The sequence below is a fragment of the Leuciscus leuciscus genome (assembly GCF_965113295.1).
Source record: "Leuciscus leuciscus genome assembly, chromosome: 14".
Taxonomy (NCBI): domain Eukaryota; kingdom Metazoa; phylum Chordata; class Actinopteri; order Cypriniformes; family Leuciscidae; genus Leuciscus; species Leuciscus leuciscus.
In genome coordinates this window covers 12,734,024-12,761,215 of record NC_138738.1, presented here as the reverse complement: position 1 = coordinate 12,761,215, position 27,192 = coordinate 12,734,024, and the positions used below count along the sequence as shown (strand labels likewise).

General features: G+C 35.4%; 1 protein-coding gene across 1 annotated transcript in view; it reads left to right on the top strand.

Annotated features, from left to right (window-relative positions):
- Window positions 1–18,949, top strand: part of oca2 (oculocutaneous albinism II) — a 97,385-nt gene extending 78,436 nt beyond the window's left edge. The window contains exons 24-25 of the mRNA XM_082137239.1: window positions 8,746–8,881; window positions 17,979–18,949. Coding sequence (XP_081993365.1) covers window positions 8,746–8,833 — 88 coding nt within the window. The 3' untranslated portion in view covers window positions 8,834–8,881; window positions 17,979–18,949. The remainder of the gene's footprint in view (window positions 1–8,745; window positions 8,882–17,978) is intronic.
- Window positions 18,950–27,192: the final 8,243 nt, after the last annotated feature.

Sequence of the window (27,192 nt, the reverse complement as noted above, 5' to 3'; positions counted from 1 at the left end):
AAGTTGCCTATATTGAGCACTTTTTTTTCTCTTTCCAACATCCATCTCCGTGTGGCATTTTCCATCTCTGGCCAAGCCCTCTGAGTGAACTGCTGCATTAATGAAGTGACATACGGAGACATATTCTGACCAGCTATAAAACTTTAATGATGCAGAGCTTGTAATTCCATGTTATATGCAGTTATCCCACATTATTGATAGGCTGTAAGTCTGCCTCCTGACACCTTAACACACAAGTGTGACCTGAGCAGCTCTCAAGAGAAGAACTTGGTGGAATATATAAGAATAAATAAGAATAAATTGAGAAATTAACCATAACAGTTTGATTGCGAACATATTTTGTATTTGCTTGCCTTTTAGGTCAGCAAGAGACATAAATGAGAATGAGTAGTTAGAGACTCTACTGCATTTCTTTTTGCTTTACACTGATGAAAAGACATTAGTGAAAATAGAAAGAAGCTGCTCTCGTGTAGAGACCAATCTAACATAGTTAAATTGACTAGCACACTAGTAACTAGTAACTATATATTTTGTAAATATTTTAATATTATTTCATTTCATACCTCAACACCTTGAGAGCCTAAGTCTCTCTGTGTGTGTGCATAAATTATATTATATTATATTATTTTATATTATATTATTTTGGTGGTGCTAGTGCTGTAAAATTACACTCTTTAGCTTTAATATTTTTTTATTATGTTATTTTAATGATCATTTACATGCGCCCTTCCTAGTTTTCCTTACTTTTATTCTCTTGTGCTTAATCCATACACAGTACTCCGAAATGGTAGTTTCAATGAAAGGAAAACTTAGTTTCAGTAATGCATGTATTTTATACAAGATATATATTTGCATCTGTGTGTGTGTGAATGTGGTTTAGATTAAGATAGGTATAAATATAAATGTATGCATTTGCATACAAATGCATCAGCATTTTCATTAATGCTGCTGATTTAATTAAACTGAGTCTATTGCAAAACACTTCCAGCAAAGAATCCATGAATACCATCGACTTTCTTCAGGGCAGATAAACAGTCGGTGTAACTAAAAACAACAGAGACAATACTGGCTAATTTAAGGGCCTCATTCTGTTGTTTCTAATAGACGAAGCCTCGCTTTCCTCTTCTGCAGATCTCCCACATCATGCGATGTAATTAGCATTCCCATTTTCAACCGCTGTGTCTTGATACCCTCGTGTCACACACAAAACCATAACCTGTGCTTGGAGACTGCAGGGTTTGTAATTTGCATTTGGCACTGATTCACTTACTTACCCTGTATGGTAAATCAGGAACAATGAATCCCATTCTGCATGGACCACCACAGACATGCTTTCCTCAAGATGTAATAGCTGTACAAAAGAGAAAATAATAGAGCAAATCTTTTTCACAGCCTCAGTCAGGCACCTTCTGCTACCTTCTGGCTTTAAGACAATATCGAATGTACTTTATAACAATAAAACAGTTTGTTTCATTGTTGTATAGCGTATTGTTTTAAGGAAATATTTCTAGGTCTAGTGCAGGGCAGGTTGAGACATAAAAAGAAAACAGAGAGCAGACACATTCAAACATAGATGTGACTTCTACTCTAAACAGTTTGAATTGAGTTTTTTTTCTTTTGGTGCTTTGCTTAATCTATCAATCCAAAGAGTTGCAAAAGTGCTGAGATAAAGTTGTTAAGCTGTATTGTCCTTCAAGAACAAGTTTTAAACAAAAGTGATAAAGATAAGCTGGAGATATTGTCATAAAAAAGTTTTCTTGAATGATTTTCTTTAGTTTCCAATGCATTGAAGTGTTCTTTAGAACTACTGTACATAGATTTAGATTTTATTGGTGGCACAAATGCTAAATCAAAGCATGGTTTATGCATGCAGAATTCCCTTAGAATTTGTAGAAAAATAAAATATGGAATACACATTATATGTATTTTAGCTCTGAGGCCATCTATATGTGCTAGTGTATGCTTAAACATTGACAAAAATCACTTTTAGCAGATACGCATTTAAAATGTATAGTCTTTCTCTTCTAGGAATGTGAATCAAATATTGATGGCTCATGGTGTGCCACAGATTTTAGCCCAATCCAGTGGTCTCTATGAGACTAAGCCTCCTGTGACCAACCAGCATGTACTGTAGCAAATCATAGTTCATGGATATGAGTAAACTACATTTTTCTTCCTCTTTTTTAAAAACTCAGCTTATCAAGTGATTTCATGGGACCCTTAAGCACATCAATCGTAAAATTACAATTCAGAATAATTGATTTGTAGTCAGTTGTCTCTTCTTTCTTTCTTTCTTTCTTTCTTTCTTTCTTTCTTTCTTTCTTTCTTTCTTTCTTTCTTTCTTTCTTTCTTTCTTTCTTTCTTTCTTTCTTTCTTTCTTTCTTTCTTTCTTTCTTTCTTTCTTTCTTTCTTTCTTTGATTTTCCTTTTTTTAGATAGTGTGCTTGATAAAACTGTTTGGTAAATCTATACGTACAAGCCAATGGCACATTGCATATGACCATAACTCAAGAGATAGTATAAAAAGTGTAACAAAGACAAGGTTTCACTTGTTCTTCATACTTCATACCAAAAGATTGCATAATAAACCTTATTCAGAGCAGCGCCATGACAGGTATGAAAGCGAGGCAGTGAGGGACAGACTGTGTAAAGTTCCTAGATCACTTATAATTTTCCATAGCTTATATTGTCAGAAGTTTTTGTTTGCTGAAATTTCTAGTACAACCCATTGAAGTTGTCTAGCATGTCTATCCCTCGCAGCCTCGCATTTAAAAAAATAGGCTAATTACTCGGACTGTTGCTGTATGACTGCTTTAATTTTATTGAAAGATTAAATTTCACTAAGATTGTACTGATATTATCAAAGTCATTCAACTGTTTCTGGGTCCATTTCTAATGCTGTGCTTAGAGATTATAATAGTACAGTTGGCCTGTAAGTGTTGAGAACTGAGACACTTAAATGTTTCTTTTTCAGAGTACATGCACTTTAACCACTTTTTTAAACCTTTATGCAATAGCTTTCTGCTTTTTGCTATATCTTTGATTTCTGCCCATTCAGACCTTTTATGATCAAAGTTTCATGCTATTACCGTGCTGCAATAAGACCCCCTCTCCATGTCAAATTATACCCCTTTCCCATTTGTTTGAAGCGCTGTAAAAGTCTTGGCCACATAGGAATGCTTGTTAGAAATCGGACTACATGCTAATGGATTTCCTCTTTAACATTCATTTAGAACAAAGAGAAAAGGTTTTTAAAAGTTTATCCTGATCCTGATGTTGCAGTCACTGGTCCATTAAGGTTCTGTACTTCTAAAGGCTGTCAACCTCAAGCCTCGTGTGATTTTGTGTGTGTTTGAAGGCGAGTCTTGGCAAATGATTAGAAGCCCATTATTGCAGATAGGGAGGACCTAGATTGGAGCTATTTATAGCTCCTGCTGTAGTCACATTGGTAGCATGATGGATGCTGTCAGGCTTCTGTAATTAAGGGAGGGAATTTAAGTGGCACACCTGGGTATACAGATTTACAGCACGGCAAAGAAAGATCCGCATTTGAGTCTGTGTGTGAGAGAGATTCAGGCTTTCAGAAGAACACACATCCATTTGTGTACTCCATACATTCAGTTAGTTTACATAGACATCTTAATGGAGAACATGGAATTATCATTTAACTGCATTTTGATTGTTGCTCGGTTTCTTTATTAATTTAACATGAGAACAGTGAATGTTGTGTAAGTTTTATTTTGTTTGATATTTGGAATTCAGTTTTTTTATTTGCACACTCCAAATCACATATGCTATTGAACATACTCCTTTGAATATATATATATATATATATATTTATATATATATATATATATATATATATATATATATATATATATATATATATAAATGATTAGAACCTAAATTGAAATAATGGCATATAGCCTTCAATATTTCAAGTAAATATTGCTTCAAATTGTTCAAGAAGGTATTCCAATAAATAATCAGTAAATATCAAAGAAATAAAATAATACAGTTTGTCAATAATATGACATATTTCAGCTCCATTTGCAATTAATGGTAGATATCCAATATTTTGACACATCTGTTTTTTTGTTGTTGTTTTTTACATTAATATCCCACCAATATGGGCATTTTTACCAGAAGTGCATTTGATCATTCACTGCTCAAAACCAGCTGCCTCTCTGAACGAGCATGGATACCTAATTGGTGCCAACAATATTGTAAAAAAAAAAAAAAAAAAAAAAAATTCTCTTGTTAACATGCTACCAAATTAGTACTTTTCATATCCTGGGTTTGAATTACCCAATTAATTAAATTAGTTAAAGCATTGTGATGTCCTCATCTACTGTAGATACAGAAAGCTTGTATTTTCAACCTTGTGATTTCTGTCCCTGTTTTTTGATTTTCACCCAGTTTCACTTATATGACCTAGACTAGAGAGACCTTTATCCCTAGTGAGACCTTTATCCCTAGAGAGACCAGATTGATCTAATGGACCTAATGAATAACATTGTTCTATTTCTTTTTTGTAGTGAGTGGAATTGCTCATTGCTTGTTCGCCTCATTTTTACATCCTTTTTTTTACACCACTCTTTTGTAAACGTACCCAAGAAATATGTCCATTTGGTGCCCGAAAACAGCTTAATTAGGGCTTCTTAATATTAATACGACTTGTAAACAAATTGTTCCGAAATTCAACCTACTTGCCATTTTTGATATGTAGTTTTGCACATCCATATTTTCCATTCTCAGTCTGTCTTTTTCCCCCATCTGTTTGTGTGAATATACTTGTATTTCTGTGCTTGTACAGAGGAGAGAAGCATCATAAGTGTGTGCAACCATGGGCAATCATGGCCTATTGTACAAACAAACCCAGAGCTTGGATCACATTGTTATTCCCAGTACCATGCCAAGCCACTTTGGCCTTCAAAATTCATCATGTGCCCCCTAATACTGGCATGTAATGTAATGGTGGATGTCCAAATGACAAACCATCTGGTGTGTCCCTATTGAAAAGTACTGGATGATGACAATGATGGCATTTATAATAATGTCTGAAATATCAGACCTAATCAACACTGACCTTAATTTCCACTCAGTACTGTGTCTTTGTGTGACTTTGAGAAAGTAATTTCCTTCACTAGTTTGAATGGTTTTCTACTTTTTTTGCTCCAGTTATAACAAAAAAAGCCCATTCTGATGTTTTTTGAGCCACATGAGATGGGTTTTCACGGTCGTAAGGAAATGTTGTGTACATCAGCAATCTTGTAGTGAGAGTGGGTGAGATTGTGGCAGATAGCTGTTCTGATCTCATCACATGTTTGAAATATCAAGGGTTTTAATACAAAATGTGCCACATAGTCGATGGCCTTGAGAAAGGAAGGTTGGACAAAATGGATAAAAGAATCATCTGTTTTTCCCACAACCCAATTTTTTATTTTTTTTCCTTAGCTCATGCATATAGATGCTGTAGTTTAGTGGTAAAAATCTGAGTTTATAATTCAAATGTTTTAGGTTTAAAGACCATTTGCATGCTGTGGATTAACTGTTAGACATTTTATATGGTTGAAATATCTGTATAATTGTAAAATGGACTTGTACAAATAGATTTACTATAGGATTCACAAGCAGTTTGATGTTTTTAAAGCTATTCATATGCAAGTCTTTTTTTAATGTTTTAAGCTTTCAGTACATCCATTTTGTAAGTTTCTGTAAATATAAAAAATATGTGTATGTATGTGTACGTTACATATTACCACAAATTCTTATGAGATCAGGCCATGCATTCAGATGGTCTTATTTGCCTGCTGCGCCTCAACTTGTTTTTTGAGCATCCCACCATGAGGGTTCCAGTTTTGAGACACCTCAAAGCTTTTTGTTATGTAAGGTGTTGTTATGGTAAAATATCCAAGTTGTAATTGAAAAGTAGATTTGAACCCAAGGAACAATTAATGAGTTGCCTTGTTATCATTGAGCAAGGTGATATAAGGTTACTGTGATTGTCCCTGTAGTAAGAAAAAAGATTAGTGTCACTTTAGAGAAAAGATCTGCTAAATGAATAAATGTGAATGTCATGCACTGAAGTTATTGTTGTCTTCTACATGGTCATAATGGACTGTATCACCTTTAGTCACATTACTTTTCCTTTTATTAGGCCATTAAAGATGAGGGGGGAAAACATGAATTTTATTTTAGGAAGCTTTATGTAGTACTTGGTGCCATTTAATGTGCTATTTATTTTATTCAGACAGTTTAACAAACCACATGTGGAGCTGCTTTTCAGGTTGTACAACTCACAACCTTGATACTCTGTGTTTCGGTGCACATCGATTTGTCCACTTGACTACTTATGAATCAGGCACCTGGCTGCTTCATTCACATCACTCAAATTGTGCATTAGCCACCTGACCTGCCCTCACAACCCGAGGCACGTGCACCTGCTTTGATGTATGGCACACAAATGCCGTATACAGCTAATACACACCTGTTCCTTGTGCAATCCAGCATTTAGCATCCGCACTTGCCTTCTGGATACTGAACACCTGGCGTGTTTTCTGGACCAGCTGTGATCTTAGCAATACTTGACCTTAAATATGTGCTTTCGAATAATCTAATCTAATTTTAGAGAATGTTAGAAATAGATGAAATAAAGGACAGGAGCACGTGCGGAGGACTCTTAGTTAATTTCCAATGCGATTGTGTTACCTTCATGTTTCATTTTCTTTCTAGATTTGTATGCTTTGACAGCCTCCTTTTCTGTTGATTCTTTCACCGATTCATTATTTTGATTCCTAATTTTACACTTTTTACACACCAACTAAAATGGCTTCAGTTTTACAATTTTACATTTATGCATCTTGAAAAAGTGTGTTTAAGTTATAATTTTACATTGTGATTTGAAACATTATGAGAAACCCTGTTTCTCCTTCTCTGACCCGTTTATGTATTCTTTCGCTCTTTTTATCATCCATTTTCTTTCCATCTGCCTCCCTCTCTTTTCCTCTCAATCAGTGCCCACTTGCTCTTCTTAGCTTGTTGATTTCTCTATGCCCCAAATGTTCTGTATTTACCCATGCACTCAGTCAGTATCCACTGGGCTGCTGAAGGTATGCACTCGGGCTAAATGGATGTCCAGAGCTTTCATCCTCACAAGTGCTTCGTCATCTCAGCAGCTTTTTCACTCATTTATTCATTCCAGAATCCCTTTCTATGGGACTTTTATTCAGCAACAAGACCTGGCGCTTTTATGAACTATCAGCGAAGTAAACAGAACAGAAATTATTAAAATTGCATGTGGATTTTTAGTGTTCTGTGAAAAGAGTCTGAGCAGACACAGATCAGAAGGCTGTTGAGCAAAAACAAGACACAGATGTTCTACTTAAAGGTGCAGTGCGTAATTTCTGTTTTTTTGGTTACACCAAGCACACCTGCAAAAAAACAAACAGGTTTCCTAAATACTCTACTATAAAGTAAACAAAAGTCGACACACTGCCACTGCTGCTTCCAAAAATCAATTTATTAAAATGTGCAACGTTTCGACCCGAAGGTCTTCGTCAGGCAAACAAGATGTCTGACGACAACGTTCTGGTCGAAACGTTGGTACGTTTCCTGTCATTACTGGAGTCTACCAGCCATGAACATTATGAACTTTGTTATATGGAACAAGGGCTATTGATGCTTTAAAATTCTCCTCTTTTGTTCCACAGAAAAAGAATAGCACACAGTTTTGAATTGGCATCAGAGTGATTTAATAGTGACAGAATCTATATTGGTCTCGATTATTTGATAAAGGGAGGGTTGGGTGCAGACATTGTTTTGAAAACAGATTATATAGTTCTTGCTATGTTTGCTGTGTGCTATTTTCCCCGTATAATCTGTCCACTTCCTTTTTTAATCTGTTGATTTCTTTTGTACTGACTTACTCAACTGAGTGTCCATGTGCAATTATTAGTTCTTCTGAAAATAAGTGAGGTTGGACAGCATGCAGTATAATCCTCATGGACAGAAGAGACGCAGCATGTTGAACCGAGGGTCAGAAGGGCACTGATGCATGCCGATCGAGTGTGGAGATTAGGCCAGTGTCCAGTTGTAATTACAATGGTAATTCCACTCTCCAGATGGATGCTTTTACAAGCGAGTACATCAAGGACGGTCCACATGTCTCTGAGAGTTGACGGCTTTGCAGAGGCTGAGGAAAGCAGCTTACGTTAAATGGGGGGACTGGTATCATCAGTCTATTGCGTCTCCAGCCTTTGACTTCACCGTTAATGCCTGGAGATCATACTTTAATGCTGTTGTCCCCTGCTTTTGACTCTGCCATAATGTTTAAAGACTCACACTTTAATACCACTTTGATGAAGCGGGTAACGTGCCTGCCATGCTCCTCTGCGGGAGAGCATCGAGACCCCTGCTGTTCAGAATCGAATTCCACACACACACACAAACAGGCATAAACAAATGCACTGCAGAAGAGGGAAAAATGTGGAACTGCTCAGAGATCGTCATTTGATAGAAAGAGGAACAAAGATGGAGAGGGTATGTAACATAAGAAGATGCTAGGTTATGTTGAAGGAAGAGCCTTCATTGGGACACACGAATATCTGTGGTCTTTCATAAATTCATAAACACTATTTCAGTGTAGCAGTGTGGGATTTTCAGACTTTCTAAGGTTCAATTTACCTTGGTAGGAACTTTCATGTAGGGACTCAGATATGAATTCTCACTGTGCTTTATTTCACAGGCTGGGCTTCCCCATGATGCTGATGACTTGCACAATAGGCATGTGCTACCTGCTCGCAACTCACATCGGACTTGGCTGGAACACATAAACTTTCCCTCTACATGGGGAGCCAGAAAGACTTTTGGTGTGTCTTCAGGTTTGTGTTTGTGTAGATGCAAATTCATGTCTGTTCTTCTTGGATGGATCCATGAAAGCTTACACATTGAGACATTATTCATCCTGAGAGACTAAGCTTTACATGCAAGAGAGGTACGGACAAGATAAACCATGGGAACATCTGATTATCTGCTGTATTCTTACAGGTGTATCACACTGCTATGGTGCTACTGTTGTTAATGTGATAATGCTACCAATGTAATGAGTGAGAGGTTTTTGGAAAACCTATTTATATTTGCTCAACAACAAAAAAAAACATAATCAGAAAAGTCAAGATACAAGATAATGCAGATATCTGCTTATTTATTGATGCACAGTTTGGATTACGACATTTTCATTTTGAGAGATTTTTGAAAGGGATCCTCTGTGGCCCACAATTGTAAAAATGTTGAAATTGGTTTAGAATTCATAAAACTAATTAATTAATTACTGAAATAATTTGCTTCATTTGGCATATTCAGAGTGTCTAAATAATGTTATGCATAAATGTAAAAAAAAAAAAAAAAACACAAAACTGGTCAGCTCTGTTTCATCTTATTTGTGACCTCAAAGTACAGATATAATATATGTTATAACTTAATTGCAAAGGTTTTACTGACAAAAGTTTCATTTTCACACAATATTGTTGGGTAGCATTTTCTATGACGTTCTATGACGTGGTATTCATAATGCCTTGCAATGCACCTTATCATCAGTTTTTGTGTTATAAATAATTGTAACCACAGTTATAATACATTATAATGCTTACTCTACCTATTAATTGTTGTACCTTTAACCAAAATACATTAAACACTGATCAAAAATAACAATGAAAGTTAAAGCACTTTAAACGTAAATCTACAACTATTAAGTGTGGTTACAGTTATTTACAGTATAAATGTGAATACCTTTATAAAACTGAAGACCTCTATAATGCATTATGGATACAGGACACATAGAAAGTGTTACTGTAATGGGTGTTCCCAGGCCTTTTCTGTTCAGTCACTGTTTGTTTGCAACAGCAAGAAAATCTCACATTTGATTGCATAGAGAGTTTCTGTGATCAGTGATACATTAGATGGCCTGTGTTTTAATCAGCGCACAGCATTTTTTAATTTGGACATTTCAGCAACTAATTAATCATTTCTATCACAATCCACTACAGCACTACCAGCTATATGACGAATTAAATGTGTAAGTACTTAAAGTAAATTAATGGCAAGATACCATTTCCCCCCCATGATCTCTATATTAAGCCCAGATGTGTTTTTAAGCAGCTTAAAAAATGCCACCATATAAGATAGGACCTTACTGAAACCCTCTATTAAAGTATTAATTTATGTGAGAATAAATAATAATCTGTAAATTGTAACTTCACATAAATGTTTGATTTTTAACTAATCATACAATATGGCCTATTACCTGTAGGGATTATATTTGAGGATAGTCATGTGTAAATAATATAATCGCCCATGTTTCTTAATAACTCATGTTGCCCCTGGTGAATAATTCTTTGTTTTACCCCCATTATGAACACTTGCTGAAAACCTGTAAAGATGATCAGTTGGTTGCTTGTCTGTACATGTTCTGACTGGGACTAACAACCATTGTACAGTAAAAAGAACCATCAAACCTTCACTTGAGAATTTGATCCAGTGCCTTTTTTTTATATATATATATAAAAATGTAAAATATATATATATATATACCGTATATATATATATATATATATATATATATATATATATATATATTTATATCTTTTTTATTTATAAAAAAAAAAAATATATATATATATATATATATATTTCATACACCAGCTATATTCAAATGTTGAAACATATCAGACAAAACACCTGTGTGTACTAAGATTCTTTGTTCCCAGCATCTCAATCATGCATCTCAGAACAGCATTCAGTTTAAAAGGGGAAAAGACATTAAGATTAATAAAGATAAGAAATGTTATGTTTATATATATATATATACACACACACACACATACATACATACATACAGGAAAACTTGGAATTTTGGGATATGCAGTGCATCTGTATGGCAAGTGGATCAGTAATTGTAATTTGCCTGTTTGTTTATCACATGTCTTGAATGGGCATTATCAGTGAGTGAAGTTGAGCACGCATATCTCCACACTAGTACATGGAATAGCTGGAATGCTGGAGGTGGAGGATATGAAATTGGCAAAGAGGTGCTGATTATCCAGCAGCCATGAAATGTCACAGGCAACACTGGGCAATGGAGCAGTCACTCAGAAACCAGAGCTTATTCCCTTGTTTCCATAAATGCCTAAACAATTTCATATGTCAAAGATATTTTTCGGGAAGGTGTTATGTCTTTAATTCATAAGAGGCAGTGAAATGTTACAACTTTTGCAAAAGTATGATTTTGACCTGATTTAATTATTATTTTGGCAGTCTAAAATCTTCAAATACTTTTGATGCCTCTCAAATTAACTCAGCTCAACAGTTTTAATATTTTCTAGGAAAAGCACAGAGTTATTACATTTTTTTTGCTAAATGTTTAAGCCAACACCCTATGCAACATTTTCTTTTCAGAAAGACAAAAGCATTTCTACCACAAGAAAAAAACATGTTTTGGACATAAATAGTCGAAATTATGACATACTGAGGCCTTGGCCACACTACGTTTTGTTTGAAAACGCATATTTTTCTCTCCATTTTGGCCTTGAATGTTTATACTGCTATTGCCTGATATGTGCTATTCACTTTTACACTGTTGCTAAAATATGTTACTTTGCAAACTCTTCATATCACAGCCTTACAAAGATGACAGAAAGTTTACTCACATTTGCTGTCCTGCGGCAATACATGAGAGCAGTTGCTTTTTAGACCAAACATAATGATGACTGAGTGCAACCTGAACGCGTCAGTGAATGGTGAGATATTTGGCTAAATAAAATGATCCTGCCAGAAGAATAGCATGAGAACTTTATGATGTCTGTTCCATCTATATAATCTCAGTGAGCTTTTATGAGGTTTTAATCATGCGCAGTAAGGTGAATTTAGTGTTTTCCGACGTTTCAGTGTGGATGAGAAACTTCTGGAAAGCGCTTGCAAACGATAGTGTGGACAGAGAGTCCAAAGTTGAAATGAAAATGCCATTTTCAAATGTATCCTGATTAATGTAGACGTAGACATAGCCTAAGCCAAAATATGACACAGAAGTCAAAATTATGACATAAAAGTCTTAGTTGATATCGATATAAAAGTCAATGATGACACTGACAATTATGAGATGAAATATCTTAATTATGCCAAAAAAAAAAAAAAAGACTCACAATTATGACATGAAATATCTTAATTATGCCAACAACAAAAAAAAATGACTCACAATTATGACTTTATCTTATAATTTTGATTTACCAAAGCATGATTCATTTTTTCTTATGAGGTAGAAATGGGCTTCCATACAGAAGAAAACAAGCAGACAAAGAAACTGAGAAGATTGTAAGTATCATCAAACGGAAATCAAACCTACAATGAACCTTCTAAACATCTAAAATATCTTTCCAATGATGTTGAGCAATCTGTATGGGTGACAAATAAATCTGGGACATTGTTTACCAAAAATAAAACAGCATTTGGAGTAATAATACACATTGATTTTTTTTTTTTCTTGTATTGTTTTACAACAAATGACTGACCCATAACTGGTTCACTGGTCTTGAGCATATAGCACAGCTCTACTGTCTGTAGCTGTTATGTATGGACATGGCTGTGGATATTTGTGTAGTTTGTGTGTGTGTGTGTGTGTGTGTGTGTGTGTGTGTGTGTGTGTGTGTGTGTGTGTGTGTGTGTGTGTGTGTGTGTGTGTGTGTGTGTGTGTGTGTGTGTGTGTGTGTGTGTGTGTGTGTGTGTAGCCTTGGGAAAGAGAGAATGTTAAAAGGTAAGTCAGTTCTCCTATGAGTCAGTCTCAGAATAATGCACACTGGTCTAGACAGATGCGCATATGGCAAGATAACACTTCTGCCGTGGCAACATCTGCTAGGCATTTTCATCTCCTGAAAATCCACTGTACGTTTCAGACTCAGAGCATTAGCATACTGACATGAGTTACTTCACTGTGTCAGTATTACAGTGTTAGTATCTCTGTGACATAAGATGCAAAATAAGACTTAAAAGAGACACATTTTTGACCAATATTAATTGAACTGTCCATTCAAAACATTTTCCATCAAACCTATAAATGTTCTTTTTCAAATGTTAAACGGTTCCCTTTTACATAGCAACGCTAAAACATTTGCAATTCATTTCTTGATCTTTTGAATTTAGAATCTCTGTCTGCAACATTTGTCAGATGGTTCCATTAGTTTCCAGCTTATTGTTCCCTTGACTTTCTATCAAATAAGGTAATGCAAAGATTTAGGGTAATGGCTGCAGATAATAGCTTTTAACATGGGGTGTTACGCTCCTGAAATGTTCCAGGGTCTGATTAGAAATGTGTGTTAAATGGTGTATTGCAGAATTTGATGGAAAGGGAGTTTTTTGAAAGAATTTGTCTAAAAATTATTTTTTTTACAGATCTTTTTTGTTTCTTTGTTTGATTCGATCAAACCAGTTTGTGTGTTTTTGATAGTCTGAAAGATTAAGCTATAATAACAAAACAACCATGTATGAAAGTGTATGGAAACTGACTGCCATATATTGCAATGTTGTCAAATTTGTATTTGCAAATTGCACTTGCAAATTTACCAGCTGAGGAAATTCAATCAGTTCAAGTTCAGTTCTAGTTAGCGATCAAGTCTGTCCTGTAAATTCAGTTTCTTTTGTCTGGCAAATTAGACAAAAATAAGCTACAAAGGAGGGTCATTATTGTTACCAGGATTATTGGTAATATATAATGTAGTAGACTGGTTTCACCAGTGCCCGCTTCTTTTTTTCAAAGGGCTCTTAAAATTTCAAAATGGACAGAGATATTTTTTTCCTGTCACTTTCTTTCACGTCACAACTCAGGATTGTCACTAATGGAGGGCTTGGGACTGTGTGTGGATTTGTTCTTGTGGATGTCATTTCCCTCCAGTTGTAGAGTGAATATATTTACATCATGGCATTTACGACTCAAAACGTTCTGTGGTATCATATGAGCAAAGATGGCACATTTCAAGTCCATACTGGTACTCCGCCGGTTAAATAACTGTCATTGGCATGAGTGGCTTGTCAATGTATTATACAACCTCTTTTATGTGCAAATATGCAAATTACTATATTTTTATTCTGCTTTTATAATTAGTTTTATATATCTATAAAATAAAGCAATATATATTTCTGTATAAATATTTGTTCATATTATTATGTAATTATATCTAGCTGTTGTATTTCTGTGATTACTAAAAGTCAATTTATACACTCTTTTATGATACAAACTCTTTTTATTTCTGATCATGTGAAGGCCATGTTGAATAACTCCTTTCTTTCTCTTTTCATACTGAAACTAAATAGAACTGCATCTCCATGTCTCACAAATGTTTTCATCAGTATGGCAAACAAAAAAGGAACTTTTGCAGTGCTTTGATTCAGAGTAAAGCCAGTAAAGGCCACCGTTTGAATTGTGTTGTGGTTTTGCCATCATGCCATGTCAGTCCTTTGGGAATCTCACAATTGGTGCAGTGCCCGTAAAGTATTGTGTTTTCCGTTTTATTTCACAGAAAAATGACATTGTTTCCTTCTTATTTCAAGTGAAAATCACATCTCTGAGGCAGTGAGGTTGTCAGGAAATTGCATTATCGAAGGCTTAAACGGGCTTTTGGGTGGTGGCAACAAAGCACGTGAAGATACAATTTCATTATAGCTAAACTGATGCAATTTTGTCCTTCATTCAATGTGCCCCCTCTGAGTTTTTTTTCTTCCAGGTTAGCCTTTCAAGGCTTAATATGCAATGTAAATGCCATTTAAAGAGCTGGATCTGCACCTCAGCTGCCAGCAGTGATTAACGTTAGTTAGCACTGAATGAGTCATTATTGTGGTGCTACATCACCCACTATCTAATCTACGTGCTTTACGCTTGTTTGAGGGCTGATCCCTAAGGGAGGGAAGAATTTGGATCTTTTCCAACCTCATATTCCTGTAGTTTTAGTTCTAGTCTGTGAATCACTCTCAAGTCTTGTGTGTGAGAACATAACTGAAAGTGTTGTCTGAGCTTGTCGAATGTCATTCATTTTCGTAAGTATCTAAACCCTTTGACACCATCTATATTAGTGGAATAGATACTCTCCTTACTCACTGATAGGCAGAGAAGCTTGTACAATAGATCTAAATTCAGTTGATTTACTTCAAATCTATGAGTCCAGAGTATTCCGAACATAAAATGAGTGCCAAGAGTTTTATTCAGGCAGGTTCATTCTACCTAGTCGAGGAGTGCCTGCAAGTACACAATATGAAATTTTTGTGCAAGACGACAGGACTTTTGGAACCAATCATCTGAGCCAAAAAGGCAGTGTGACATCGCTGAAGGAAAATTATGACACTGATTGACTGATGACAGAACACAGAGTCCCAAACAATTCACAATTCACTATCCGGGCCTTGAAAGGCAGTCTATAATATGAAGAAAAATATATATACCATATATAATATTTCAAATAAATGCTGTTCTTTTGGACATTTTTTATTAATCAAAGATTCCTAGGAAAAGTGTTTCAGGGTTTCCACAAAGATATTAAGCAACACAGCTGTTTTAAATGGGTTTTTTAAACTTTATTTTTTACTTATTTTGAGTAGACCAGAACCAGAGACTAAATGCATCATTCATTCCGAGTAAACTCTCTGTTGAATCGATCTTGGTCTATATTTACGCATTGCCAAATCACAGAGGCTAAAGAGAGCATGCTGGGTAATGAATGATGCTGCTTGGAAGCATATAGAAGCATTCATAAACATACAGTATCATAATTTGCATATGAATATAACATTTGACTAATCTGTAATCTCCTTTATGCATGATGTTGAATAGGAAAAATACCCGGTAAGCTGTGTAGGAGGCTTCGCCTGACATGGCGGTTTTACAATGTGAATTAAACTGTTATTCTTTTGTTCTACCAAGACAGATACTGTAATTGTCCTTTCAGCTCTCTGACCGAGTTTCCTCTCTCCCTGATTGTAGTCTGTGTCTAATTTTCATTGCCCTTCTCTCCCCAATACTACTGCATGCCGAGTCCCGTATTAATTAGAATGGGATTAAATGGGTTATGTCGACTGTAATTAAGAAGTTGGGTTTAGAGCTTAGGGGAGACTCGGTGGAAGGTTTCTGAATAATCGAACCTTGGCCTGTAGAAGCGCAAAGTAATAAGACACAAGATGAGATCAGTGTTGGCGCTGTCAGTCAGCAACCTCTGTGTGTTTCCAGGGATGACCTTTGATATTCATTCCAAAAACAGCATATGTTTCCAGAGCTCATTCTAAACCAAACAATCGCAAAACAGACCAGGCTAACATTCTAACCAGGTAAGAGAGAATACAGAATACAGAAAGACTACACACTCAAGGTTATGTAAGGAATAACTCACGACGGTCCATTGAATTATTAGAAACTATGCACACCCGAGGTAGTAATACAGCCACGACGAGAAGCAGAATGGCTGTTACACCTCGGGCGTGCATTGTTTTCTATTTGTCAGGTTTTTGTCCTTAAAATGCTCTTGTGTAAAGGACTAATTTCTTACGCATCTCATCCCATGCCTCCATTGCTAATTCCAAAACATCATTTTAGAGCTAGTAACGGAGTCTTGAGCCACTGATAGCAGACTATCAATTATCAGATCAGTTATTAATGCAGTTATTAGAGAGAGAGAGAGAGAGAGATTCAGCGTGTGTGAATTACTTGAGTCTGCATCTCTCAACAATGTTCGGCAGCAGCGTCTCTACTAATAGCAAAACTGCAAGTTTATCTGCTTCAAGAACAGCGCCGTTATTACCTCACTAATGAGAAATGTCATGTAGCTTTTATTTTGCTAAACTATTTTACTGATAAAATCGTCAGAGCAGCGCTGACAACACGTTTCTGTGCGAGTGTGTGTCCGTACTGTGTGTGTGAGCATTTGAGTGGGAGAGAGAGCGGGAGAAAGAGGGTATGTGCTCTCCATAATAAAATGTAATTATGTGGCAAAAACATGGGAATAGTTTGTCCTTTTTATCCTGTTTTTTACTATATTTATTTGTTTGATCAGTGTTGTTGTGGGTTTTGGATTTTTTGCTGTTGTAGCCTTTAAGGACCTTTGAAATAACTGAAATAATTTGGCGAAGTGATATGGAACTGTAATGTGGTCAAGACCTGCGGTCGTCAACCAATCAGATTCAAACATTCAACAGTCCTGTAGTATAATATTATATAAAATGTCTCATATCATTTTTGCTTGCATTAGACCTTTATTATTAATTATATAATTTTATTCTATTTCTTAAAATTTTTTATGTTCAGAAATCTATATTATACTTTAGCACAACAAGCTGCGACTTCAAAAGATGTTAATTGACACTTTTGAAAGAGTTTTCTTCAAATCCTTGGCTAATATTGAGGCTCTTCTTGTATCCATGGATACAGCAATGGCATGCCGTATGTTTTCCTGTTGTTGTGAAAGGGTGTTTTTGGGGGCTTTAGAAAAAGCCAGGCACACAAGTCATGTCAGTGCCAGTGAAAGCAGTCTAGTCACTGTGACATTCATATTGATGACCCTCTCATTAGTTTTACCTTCAGCAGCATGGGGGCGGCCAGCGCTTGCCAAAAGCTTTCTACTGTCAAACAGATACATTTATTTATTTATTTACTGGCTGGGTTCTCTGCATCTTGTTTTCAAGGTTAGCCCCTCTTTTTTACAGTTCATTAACATTGCTGAGCCCTGCATTATATTGAACTACACATTATATTGAACTGTATTGATGTACAAAAATGTGAACAAATACTGTATTTTGTACTTTAAACAGGCAAGTACAAGAACAGGTACATGTATAGCCGATGAGCCGTACTTGCTAAGCTATCTAACTATCCTCTTTTTTATTACACCCAACTATTTTCATTTAGTCCTTACGTCCACCATATTCGGAGAGATATATATTTTTTTTTTTCAGAGAGAAAATGCCTCTTCACTGCATGAGGAGGAATATCTAGGAGGACCTTTTTGAAACAGCTTTTATGTTGGGAGTGCATGCAACACCTGGAGGCATCATCTGTGTGTCCATCAGCTGGGATAAATCTGGAGGTGATAGACATGAAGTACTATAATATGTCAGGGAAACACACAGTGATACTAACTTACAGGCATGGATGCATTTATCTTTTAAAGGATAATAAATATGAGAACAGTGATAGCTGTACTCTAACAGCACTCATCTCTGTCGGACAGAAAACAGGGATTTTCTCTGATAGGTGTTGTTTTAGCTTTGATAGATTTGAGTGTACACAGTAAAAAAATATTGCACTCAATGTCTAAATATCATCATATCTCATCTGTGAGTAGACCTAAAATAGTAGGCCTTGCTCAGAAAAGTTAAATGATCTCATGAATAAATAGAGATTAGAGTACTGTCACATTAAACTTTTGAACCCAGATGTGTTTTAAAGATGATGAGAATGAGACCTGGGGGAACTGGGCGTTTACAGAGAAAGAGGATGGACACAAATGCCCATGAACTCTGCAAATGTAATAATTGTCTTTGCTCAGTTCAAATAAAGATCTGAAAAAGCTGTGGCAAGATAGCTCATGACCTCATTCTCAGGTTAGCTGGCCTGAATTTAGCTATCAAGAAATTACATTTAGGTTACGTGAGACGTAGTGACTAATCTTCCCTTCTTAGAAGATCTGCGTTATTCTCTCAAGAATTTGAAGAAGAAAGAATCTTCTTCATTTAATGAACATAGGATGAGTCTCTCATGTCTTTTCTTTTCTCTTTCCATCCTGTCTATCCTTGCCTCCCTGCCTGTTTTTTATTTTTTATTTTTTTGTATTATTTTACTGGAACAGAAATAGATATACTTCTACAGCTCTGGTGATGCTATGAAAATGCAGAATCCAAAGATTTCTGTACATGTTGTAGCACACAGGGTTAGCTGTATATTTCAAGGTACTAAACTGATGCACATTGAAACTAATTTATAGAAATAAAATGTGCTTATCTATGCTATTATTGTTAATAAACAGTTTGGTGTAATTCAATGGTTTACATGAAACATGACAGAGAACAAAGATTATAGAAAACATGAAACTGTCTGGAATGTTTTTTTATGGTTCTGAACATTTTATAATTATCTACTAGCTATCTTCCTAAAATGTTTAATGACAGCTGTGACTTTATTAACAAAGAAACCTCTTTATTTGCAACCACAAAAGAAAATCGGTTATTTTCAAACCAGATTAAGAAAGATTAAATTTACACTGATGTGAAACAGTAACGTGAATTATTATTACAACTTAAAATACATTTTTAATTGTAATACATTTTAATATGTAATGTATTGGAGCTGGATTTCCAGCATCATTACTCTAGTCTTCAGTGTCACGTGATCCTTCAGAAATCATTCTGATATGCTGATTTGGTGCTAAGAAATATTTATTATTAGCAATGTTGAAAACAGTTGTACTGCTTGATTTTTGTAATGGAAAACGTGTTTTTTGGTATCATTTAATGTATATACATTTTTTTTTAAAACAGCATTTATTTGAAATGGGAATCTTTTGTAACATTATAAATGCATTTACCATCCCTTTTAAACAATTTAATGTGTCCTTACCGAATAAAAGTATTCATTACATTTATTTTTGAACATACAACACTACACAATGCGAATATCCAGTAAACTTTCTTCAGGACATTGTGGCTAGTAATCTTAAAACTTGTCCATCCTTCTGCATTTTGTTTTGTACATTACAAAATATGTGTGTATTGCTCAGGTAACCTAGGTTTCCTTCTCACCATAGCATATCACAAAATACACAAAAATGAAGTTTGGATGGTGAAAGCCAGTCTGTCCTTCCTTGACATGTCAACTTTTGCATTGTTAGCTGTGCCCCCAGTGAGAGGAGGTGACCCAGTGTCCGCTCACCCTATCAGTGACACATCTTAACAGCAAAGAACATCTTTTCTGCTCCGTCAGCAACACACCATCTGTCACATCGATAGCTCTCTTTAGCAAGAATGGCCTTGTAAAAGTGTCTTTGATGCACAGACTCTTCAGTTTGTGTGTGAGCCATGTCCCATGAGAACCAGAGTTTCAGGACATCACACTTGGACAGAATGACCTTCATTCTGTGTCATAGCATGCGTAGCACGTCTTCATTTTCTTTTCTTTATATCAATTTTGCACCTTTTTTGATTCATTTTATTGGTCAGTCACTTGCCGTGTACACCCTCCTGAATGGTCAATATAAGACTTTATTGTGTTTTTGGAGATGTTTTGCTATTTAAGCATTAGCATTTAAGCATTTTTAATATTATCTCATAGTTTGGCATATACCTGCTGTCACTTTAAGACCTGACACACGGATCGATTATACTGCAACACATGCGTTTTTTTCTAAACTGTTTACGTTAACTTAAAACATACCTGACTGTGTTTTACGTGAAAACTCACCAAGACTGGCATTTTTTGTGTATTTGACTGTTAAGCAGCAAAAAAGAACTCAATTTAGTACTGAGAGGCGGCTTTATGTGCGCACACTTTGGGTGTGAACACAAAATCTGAGGAAATGAGTAAAATTATGCTCAATCCCACGCCGAAATTCAAGCACTGTAGCAAACAATATTCATCGAGAGCGGGTTTGTGTGTCAACTCAATGTCAGAGAGATGAGAGATCGAGAAAGCGCAACTGGTATCGTGTATCTATTCTGTGGAAAATGAGTATTGGAAGTGTTTCAGATATTTCAGTATCGATATGTCAAAAAATCCACATTTTTAGTTTATTATTTCAGATGAAGACTACAATTGAAAAATGTATACAGTATATTATATATAAAATTCAACCAACCAAAGTGGCTAAGAGTGACTGCATTACACACCACTGCTGAAATCCACCCGCATTTGGCAGGGGATTTAGGGTAAAGGGATGAGGTGAGGACTAAGAGTAATGGGCTTTATTAATATACACAAACAGTATAAGATGATAAACTGGCACAGGACTGAAAACACAAGGAGAATAAATAGGGAGCAAACAAGGCAGGTAACAGGGTAGGACATGTGGGGCAAATGAACCAGTAATCAGGTAACAAGATGGGTGGGGTTAGACAATGTTCTTAGTACATGGCACAAGGAAACATACATGAGCACCACGCTCCGCTCACAAAACAACTCACTTAGACAGAGGAGCGCACAGCCAGAACGAACTCAGAACCTTGTTAGAGCTCTGTCACCAAACCAAGAATAAACACACCAAAGTCACAGAACCCTGACAATAATAGTGAGCTTTTTGCATAAGCTAGTCTGAAGTTGGGAATGAGAAGACCTGCAGGCAACAAGAAGTAATGAATTCAAACCAGGACTTTTCTGCAGAGTAATTAGCCTATGTCTCAAATACTATCTACTCTACTTGTCTCTTCCGATAAAATAATCTTAATTGAAGTTTGATTATCTCCAATGACAATCCTATCTATGTTAATGCACACCCCTAATGATAATAATAATACCTGCCACTATTTTTGTAAGGTTTATATTGAGATATAGAAATCTAATAGACTCCAGAACTGGTGAATTCAGGTTGATTGGGACACTCAATTTTGCCATTGAGATGACTAGGAAAAAGTGTCCCAATCAACCTGAATTCACTCTACATCTTTTATTTAATGGACAGTTCGACATCAAAATCTGATCAGTGTTAACCAGATGCAGGGCCACTGGGATTGAAATGTCATCCTTTCACTTAAAGGTTCATTTGAAAAGCAGTAGATGTAACAAACTCTACTCCTTTCAGTTTGCATCTAAACATCACAAACCTTTTTCCAAAGGTCTTACAGTTCAACATCTGAAGAGTTCAGATGCAAAAGCCTGTAAGTGCCATTTGAAATTTTCTTCTAAAATTAGCATTTTTATCAAGCTTGTATATTTAAGTTCAGTAATTTCACTTTAATGACAATTAATAGGTAATTTTCATTGCCATTAAAGTGAAATAACTGAACAAAAACATACAAGCTTGATAAAAATGATCATTCTAGAAGACATTTTCAGATGGCACTTACAGGCTTTTGCATCTGAAGTCTTCATACATCCTCACTGGAAGATTCATTCATTTTTAGAAATATGAAAGTAAAATGACTAAATAACTTGTGAACATTTGTGACATTAATAAGTCCAGTCAAGTCACCTTCATTTATAAAGCGCTTTTAACAATATAACACAATTAGATGTGACAAACAGTGCCTTCTTACAATATTTGACGTGGTCTTTCCATCTGTGACCCAAAACAAATCACAATCATGGCAAATATATATTACATTCATAAAGGCTAATACAGTTTGCGGAAGTATTTGAATCTTTTATTTGTAGACATCCTATTTTGTATTCTGAACATTCTTGCATGCACAAGGGATTTATCTCATTGCTAAACATTCCTCTTAAACAAGGAGTTGTTTACTGCATTTCAAATCTTATCAGGATAGCCTTAAAATGTCTATGCAAAGTGATCTTTTGTCCCTTCTATGGATGGCTTAAGGATGGCTTGTGGTTGAAGAGAAGAATTTTATCTCTCTTGTTTGTAGAGGAATGAATTAATCTCAACAGTCTTCTCTGAACTATCATAATAGGATATCATGCATAGTTATCCAAACAGATTTGTGTCTTCAATTTAATTCAGTTTCCAAGGCCGCAGACACAGACAGCTCCATCTCCAGGGAAATCATATCTTAATCTACAGGATCAACTGTTTTATTGTTAAAAAGATTTTTTTTTTTTTTTTTTTGTCTTGAATGTGTTTTACCTTCTAAGCACACTTCAAAAAATCTCTATAGATTCCTCAAGCATGTTGTTGAAATTTTATTGACAATCTATTTACATGTACATCAAAATGCACTTAATTTTTTTTAACTTTTTGATGCTTTTTGAAACATATTTTCTCGTCAAAACCGTCTTTTCCCGTTGCCATCAGAGGAGACGGATGAATTTCTTTTGGTCACACTTTACATTAGTGTTCATGATTTCGCGTAAGTACATCAAGTATGGAGTCTTGTAAATGAAGCATTATTCGTTTAGCTTTATTTTCAGTGGCATACTGTATGTAACTTTGGTGCTGGGCTTTTTAATTATTATATAATATTATATTCATTTCAAAGACATTTTCCCTAGCTACTGCCCAATCATTTAAAAAAATGCAAGACTAAATCCGCAAGACTATTTAATTGTACAGATGATTTTATTAATGCATTTATTTAATTATTTAGTTCGTTTATTTGTTTGCTTTTATTTATTTTAGTACTATAAAACTAGTAATTTTTTTTTTATAAATAGACCATATATTTTATATAAACAGTATATATATATATATATATATATATATTTCACAGTTTTTTGTTCAGGGCAGTCACACAGCAGGACAATTTCTACATTTTACTTACACAATTTAAGTAAATGCTTTTATTTAAAGACAATATTTTTGCTGTCCAGTCAAATGAGAGCAAAAAATATTTAAAAAAATATTTTTTTATTAGAAAACTTTTTTAGTTAAAAATTTGAAAGAAACTATTTTCTTTGAGAACAGTAAAACCGCATGACACGTCAACTGCCCATATACAGAACGTTCTTCACTTTTACCTTCCTTTTTATCCGGCACTGCTGTCTTCAGTGTTGCTTTTATTCACCTGTGAATCCCAGAAAAGTGTTGCGGGGCATATAGGACAGGATTTGAAAATGTGTCAAAGCTCATTAGTATCGGATCTCTGCATCCATTTGCCTGGCTTGCCGATGGAAGGCAAGAGATGAGAGGACGCATCTGACAGAGGTTCTGGATGTAAGATATCCCTGCAGACATAATAAGAGTAATGGAGGGTGGGGAACATTCATGCTCTGTTTATAGACTAGTGATTCTCTGCCAAGCAGCCTGAGGTGATCCTGCTACAGAAAGTATACTGTACATTTGACTGTACCTACTTTGTGTATTAAGCTATTCTTTTTTCAGAAATTATCACTTTTTTACCTTCTTTTTCTCACTCCTGCAAAATGCGTGACAGACTCACAAATGCTTTTATTTAATTTATTTATTTTTAAAGAAAGACAGGTTATTGTTTCACGTATACTATCCTGACAGTTGTTTTGTCTCTTTGCTTTTGTACATTGGACTTCTCCTTCCTGGTGTTTGACACATCTGGGCATGTCTCCATGGGAACCTTCTATCTTGCTCCCACACCACAGTGTGGTGCCAGACTAAAGCAATCAATCTACCGATCCCATCAGGCTGAGGAGAAATCAGATCTATTAGGGTGCAGAAAGCAGAAATTCAACCTCAGGGTATAGAGCTGTCAGTGCAGCCCTGGATAGGAGAAGAAGAGACACAAAATCTAATAATTGAGACTGAAATGCCTCTTCATACCAGAAGGCATCTGCTGTCCTTGAGAAAGAAGGTGTTTAGAAAGATTAAACATCTTTTATTTACACAGCCAAACATTATGCTGGAAAACTAGATAGTCATTTGACTGCTCTTACCCTTCTAGTATATAAGTTGCAGGTGTGCTTAGTTCACTGATTATTATTATCATCAGAAATCATTTTCTAAATAAATGTAAAATATTAAAGAGGTCATGACATGAATTATTCTCATTATTTTAATATGTTCCTTGAGGTTCTTTTTTTATCCATATAAAACCATAATTTGCAGACAAAGCATTATGAAATAATTTACTTATGGTTTGTGATGCAGCTGATGTCAGATTCAATACAGTCGGATGCTTCATCTTTAAACAAAAGTTTCTTAGCGAACAGTCCATTACACTGTGCCTCATTTATAAAACAAAAATGCTCCAAACTAAAATATAATCCTCTGACGTGATCCGGGACACCATTAAAACAAACCATCCACTTGTTTCCAGCTCTGGGATTCTGAAGTCTGTACAGAGATGCAAACGATCTGTTTAAGCTGGACGTTTAAGCGAATGTTCTTTCTCTCTTCCATATGTCCTGTTGTTGACAAACTCCAGTGCGTGGAGAATGTCAGAAACTGAACGCACATCTGTAGACGGTGTAGGCAGTGATTATAATACAGTAGGTGCTGCCTTTAACGCGACACACAAATGTCAGACGTTAAAGAACCAATGAGGTTCGTTCTCGTGTATTACACAGAACGTTTGAGCTTCCACAAGAACCAATGAGGTTTGTTCTCACACGTCAAGCAAGAATGGTTGAGTTTCTGTTTTGTGTTTTGTAAATAAAAGCCTAAATTCAACCTGTTCATCATATAAAGTGCTTGTGTTTCTTCAGAAAATTTGGACTAAACCGCTCAATTCATATAGATTCATTTTATGATCTCTTTATGAACTTTTTGAAGCGTCAAATCATGTGGTAGTTGGGACAGAAATATCTCAGATTTCATTAAAAATAGCTCCTATTGTGTTCCGAAGATGAGCGAAAGTCTTACGGGTTTAAATGGGAGTGAATGATGACAGAATTTTCATTTTTGGGTGAATTGTCCCTTTAAGGGTCTGAACGACAGTAGGCGGGGCCTATGGTGCGATGATGTAACTATTCATGGATGTCTTGCTCTGGAGGAAGTCATATGGAAATGTATTTGCCCATGTGAGGTCACAGATCTCGCAATATCAAAATGAGCTGTTTTTAGAGCCTAATTAAATCAATGCTTTGTTTACAACGAGGAGGATGATTTAAGCTATGAAACTTGCAGAATCTTTTAATGGTTTAAAGACCTCTTATATTTCAAAGAATCAAGGCAAATAGATTTCTCAAAAGGACTGCATGCCTACAAATGAAGATGGATGTTTTTCTTTGCAGAAAGATGGGAAAGAAGGGAGATGGGAAAGCATTACAAAACATTTAGATATGTCACTAAGATAGGTTATAAAGAATAGAATAACAAACTAATGTGACAGTAATGTACCCTGCTCCTGTTATTTGTTGTACAAATGCTACCTCCACAAATAATGCATTTATGACAATATACATTGAATGAACTTGAATGTTGGGGATGAGGATTTTTTTTTTCAAAAACAAAGAAAATCAATTTAGATAAAAAACAAACAAACAAACAACAACAAAAACAAGACTCAATATGAGAACTAAATCACCGAATTAATTGTTAATTTGATCTGGTTCACAAATCAGACTGAACCTTTCATTCATGAATTAAACTGATTCATTCACAAATTGCAGTTCAACTCACTGACTCTGGTTGCAGTTTGGTCTGTTCATCACAAAGCTATCACATAACTTCAGAAGACATGAATACATTTGTGATGCCTTTTCTCTCTCTCTCTCTCTCTCTCTCTCTCTCTCTCTCTCTCTCTCTCTCTCTCTCTCTCTCTCTCTCTCTCTCTCTCTCTTTATTAATTAACTGCAATCGATAATATATTTTGTTCCATGGTAGAAAGGAAGTCATAATGTCTTACTGACATAAACAATGTTTATTTTTTATTTTTTTTGATGCACTATTGCTTTAAACCAACAAGTAAACAAACTAAAACCTATCTAAATCTAATTCTGTTTTTTTTTTTCATGTGTTATTAGAGTTTGCTTCCGATGTGAACAAGCTGAACATCTTATAAAAGATGAAAAGCTAATGGAGGCTAAAGAAAGCCATTTTAGAGCTTTCTGGAGAGCCCACAGTGTACTGATGGATAAAGCCTGAAAAGATGCATTTCAGAGGAACAGATTCCATTTAGGTTGCTCCTTACCTACTGAATGATGGGATGGGAAGGATGTCCAAAGTCTCCATGATAGACAAACACTTTTCTGAATAAAAAATGTATTCAACTCCGTTTTAAAATCAAAGGCCCATATCTCAGGGAACTGGGTTGGATGTTGTGCTGTGTAATGTTGTATTATACTCTTTTTTCTTTCATCCGTCTTTCATACACACTCCTCCAGTTATCGCCATGTATATTGATGCACTATTGCAATTTGACGAACTGTCAAAACAGAGCATTCCTGGTTAGTTCAGTTATTTGCTATATGACTTTTATCCATAGTGACTTGAAGTACAATAAATGTATAAACAATAAATCCATTGAAGTACAGTCCTCTGGGATATACTGGGGTTTAAATGGCCGCCTTAAGATTGAAGACGACATTCGTTTTTGGGACAGATCAATCTTTAATTATCTTTAGCACCGCCTGCTGACTAATATGACCATCAGT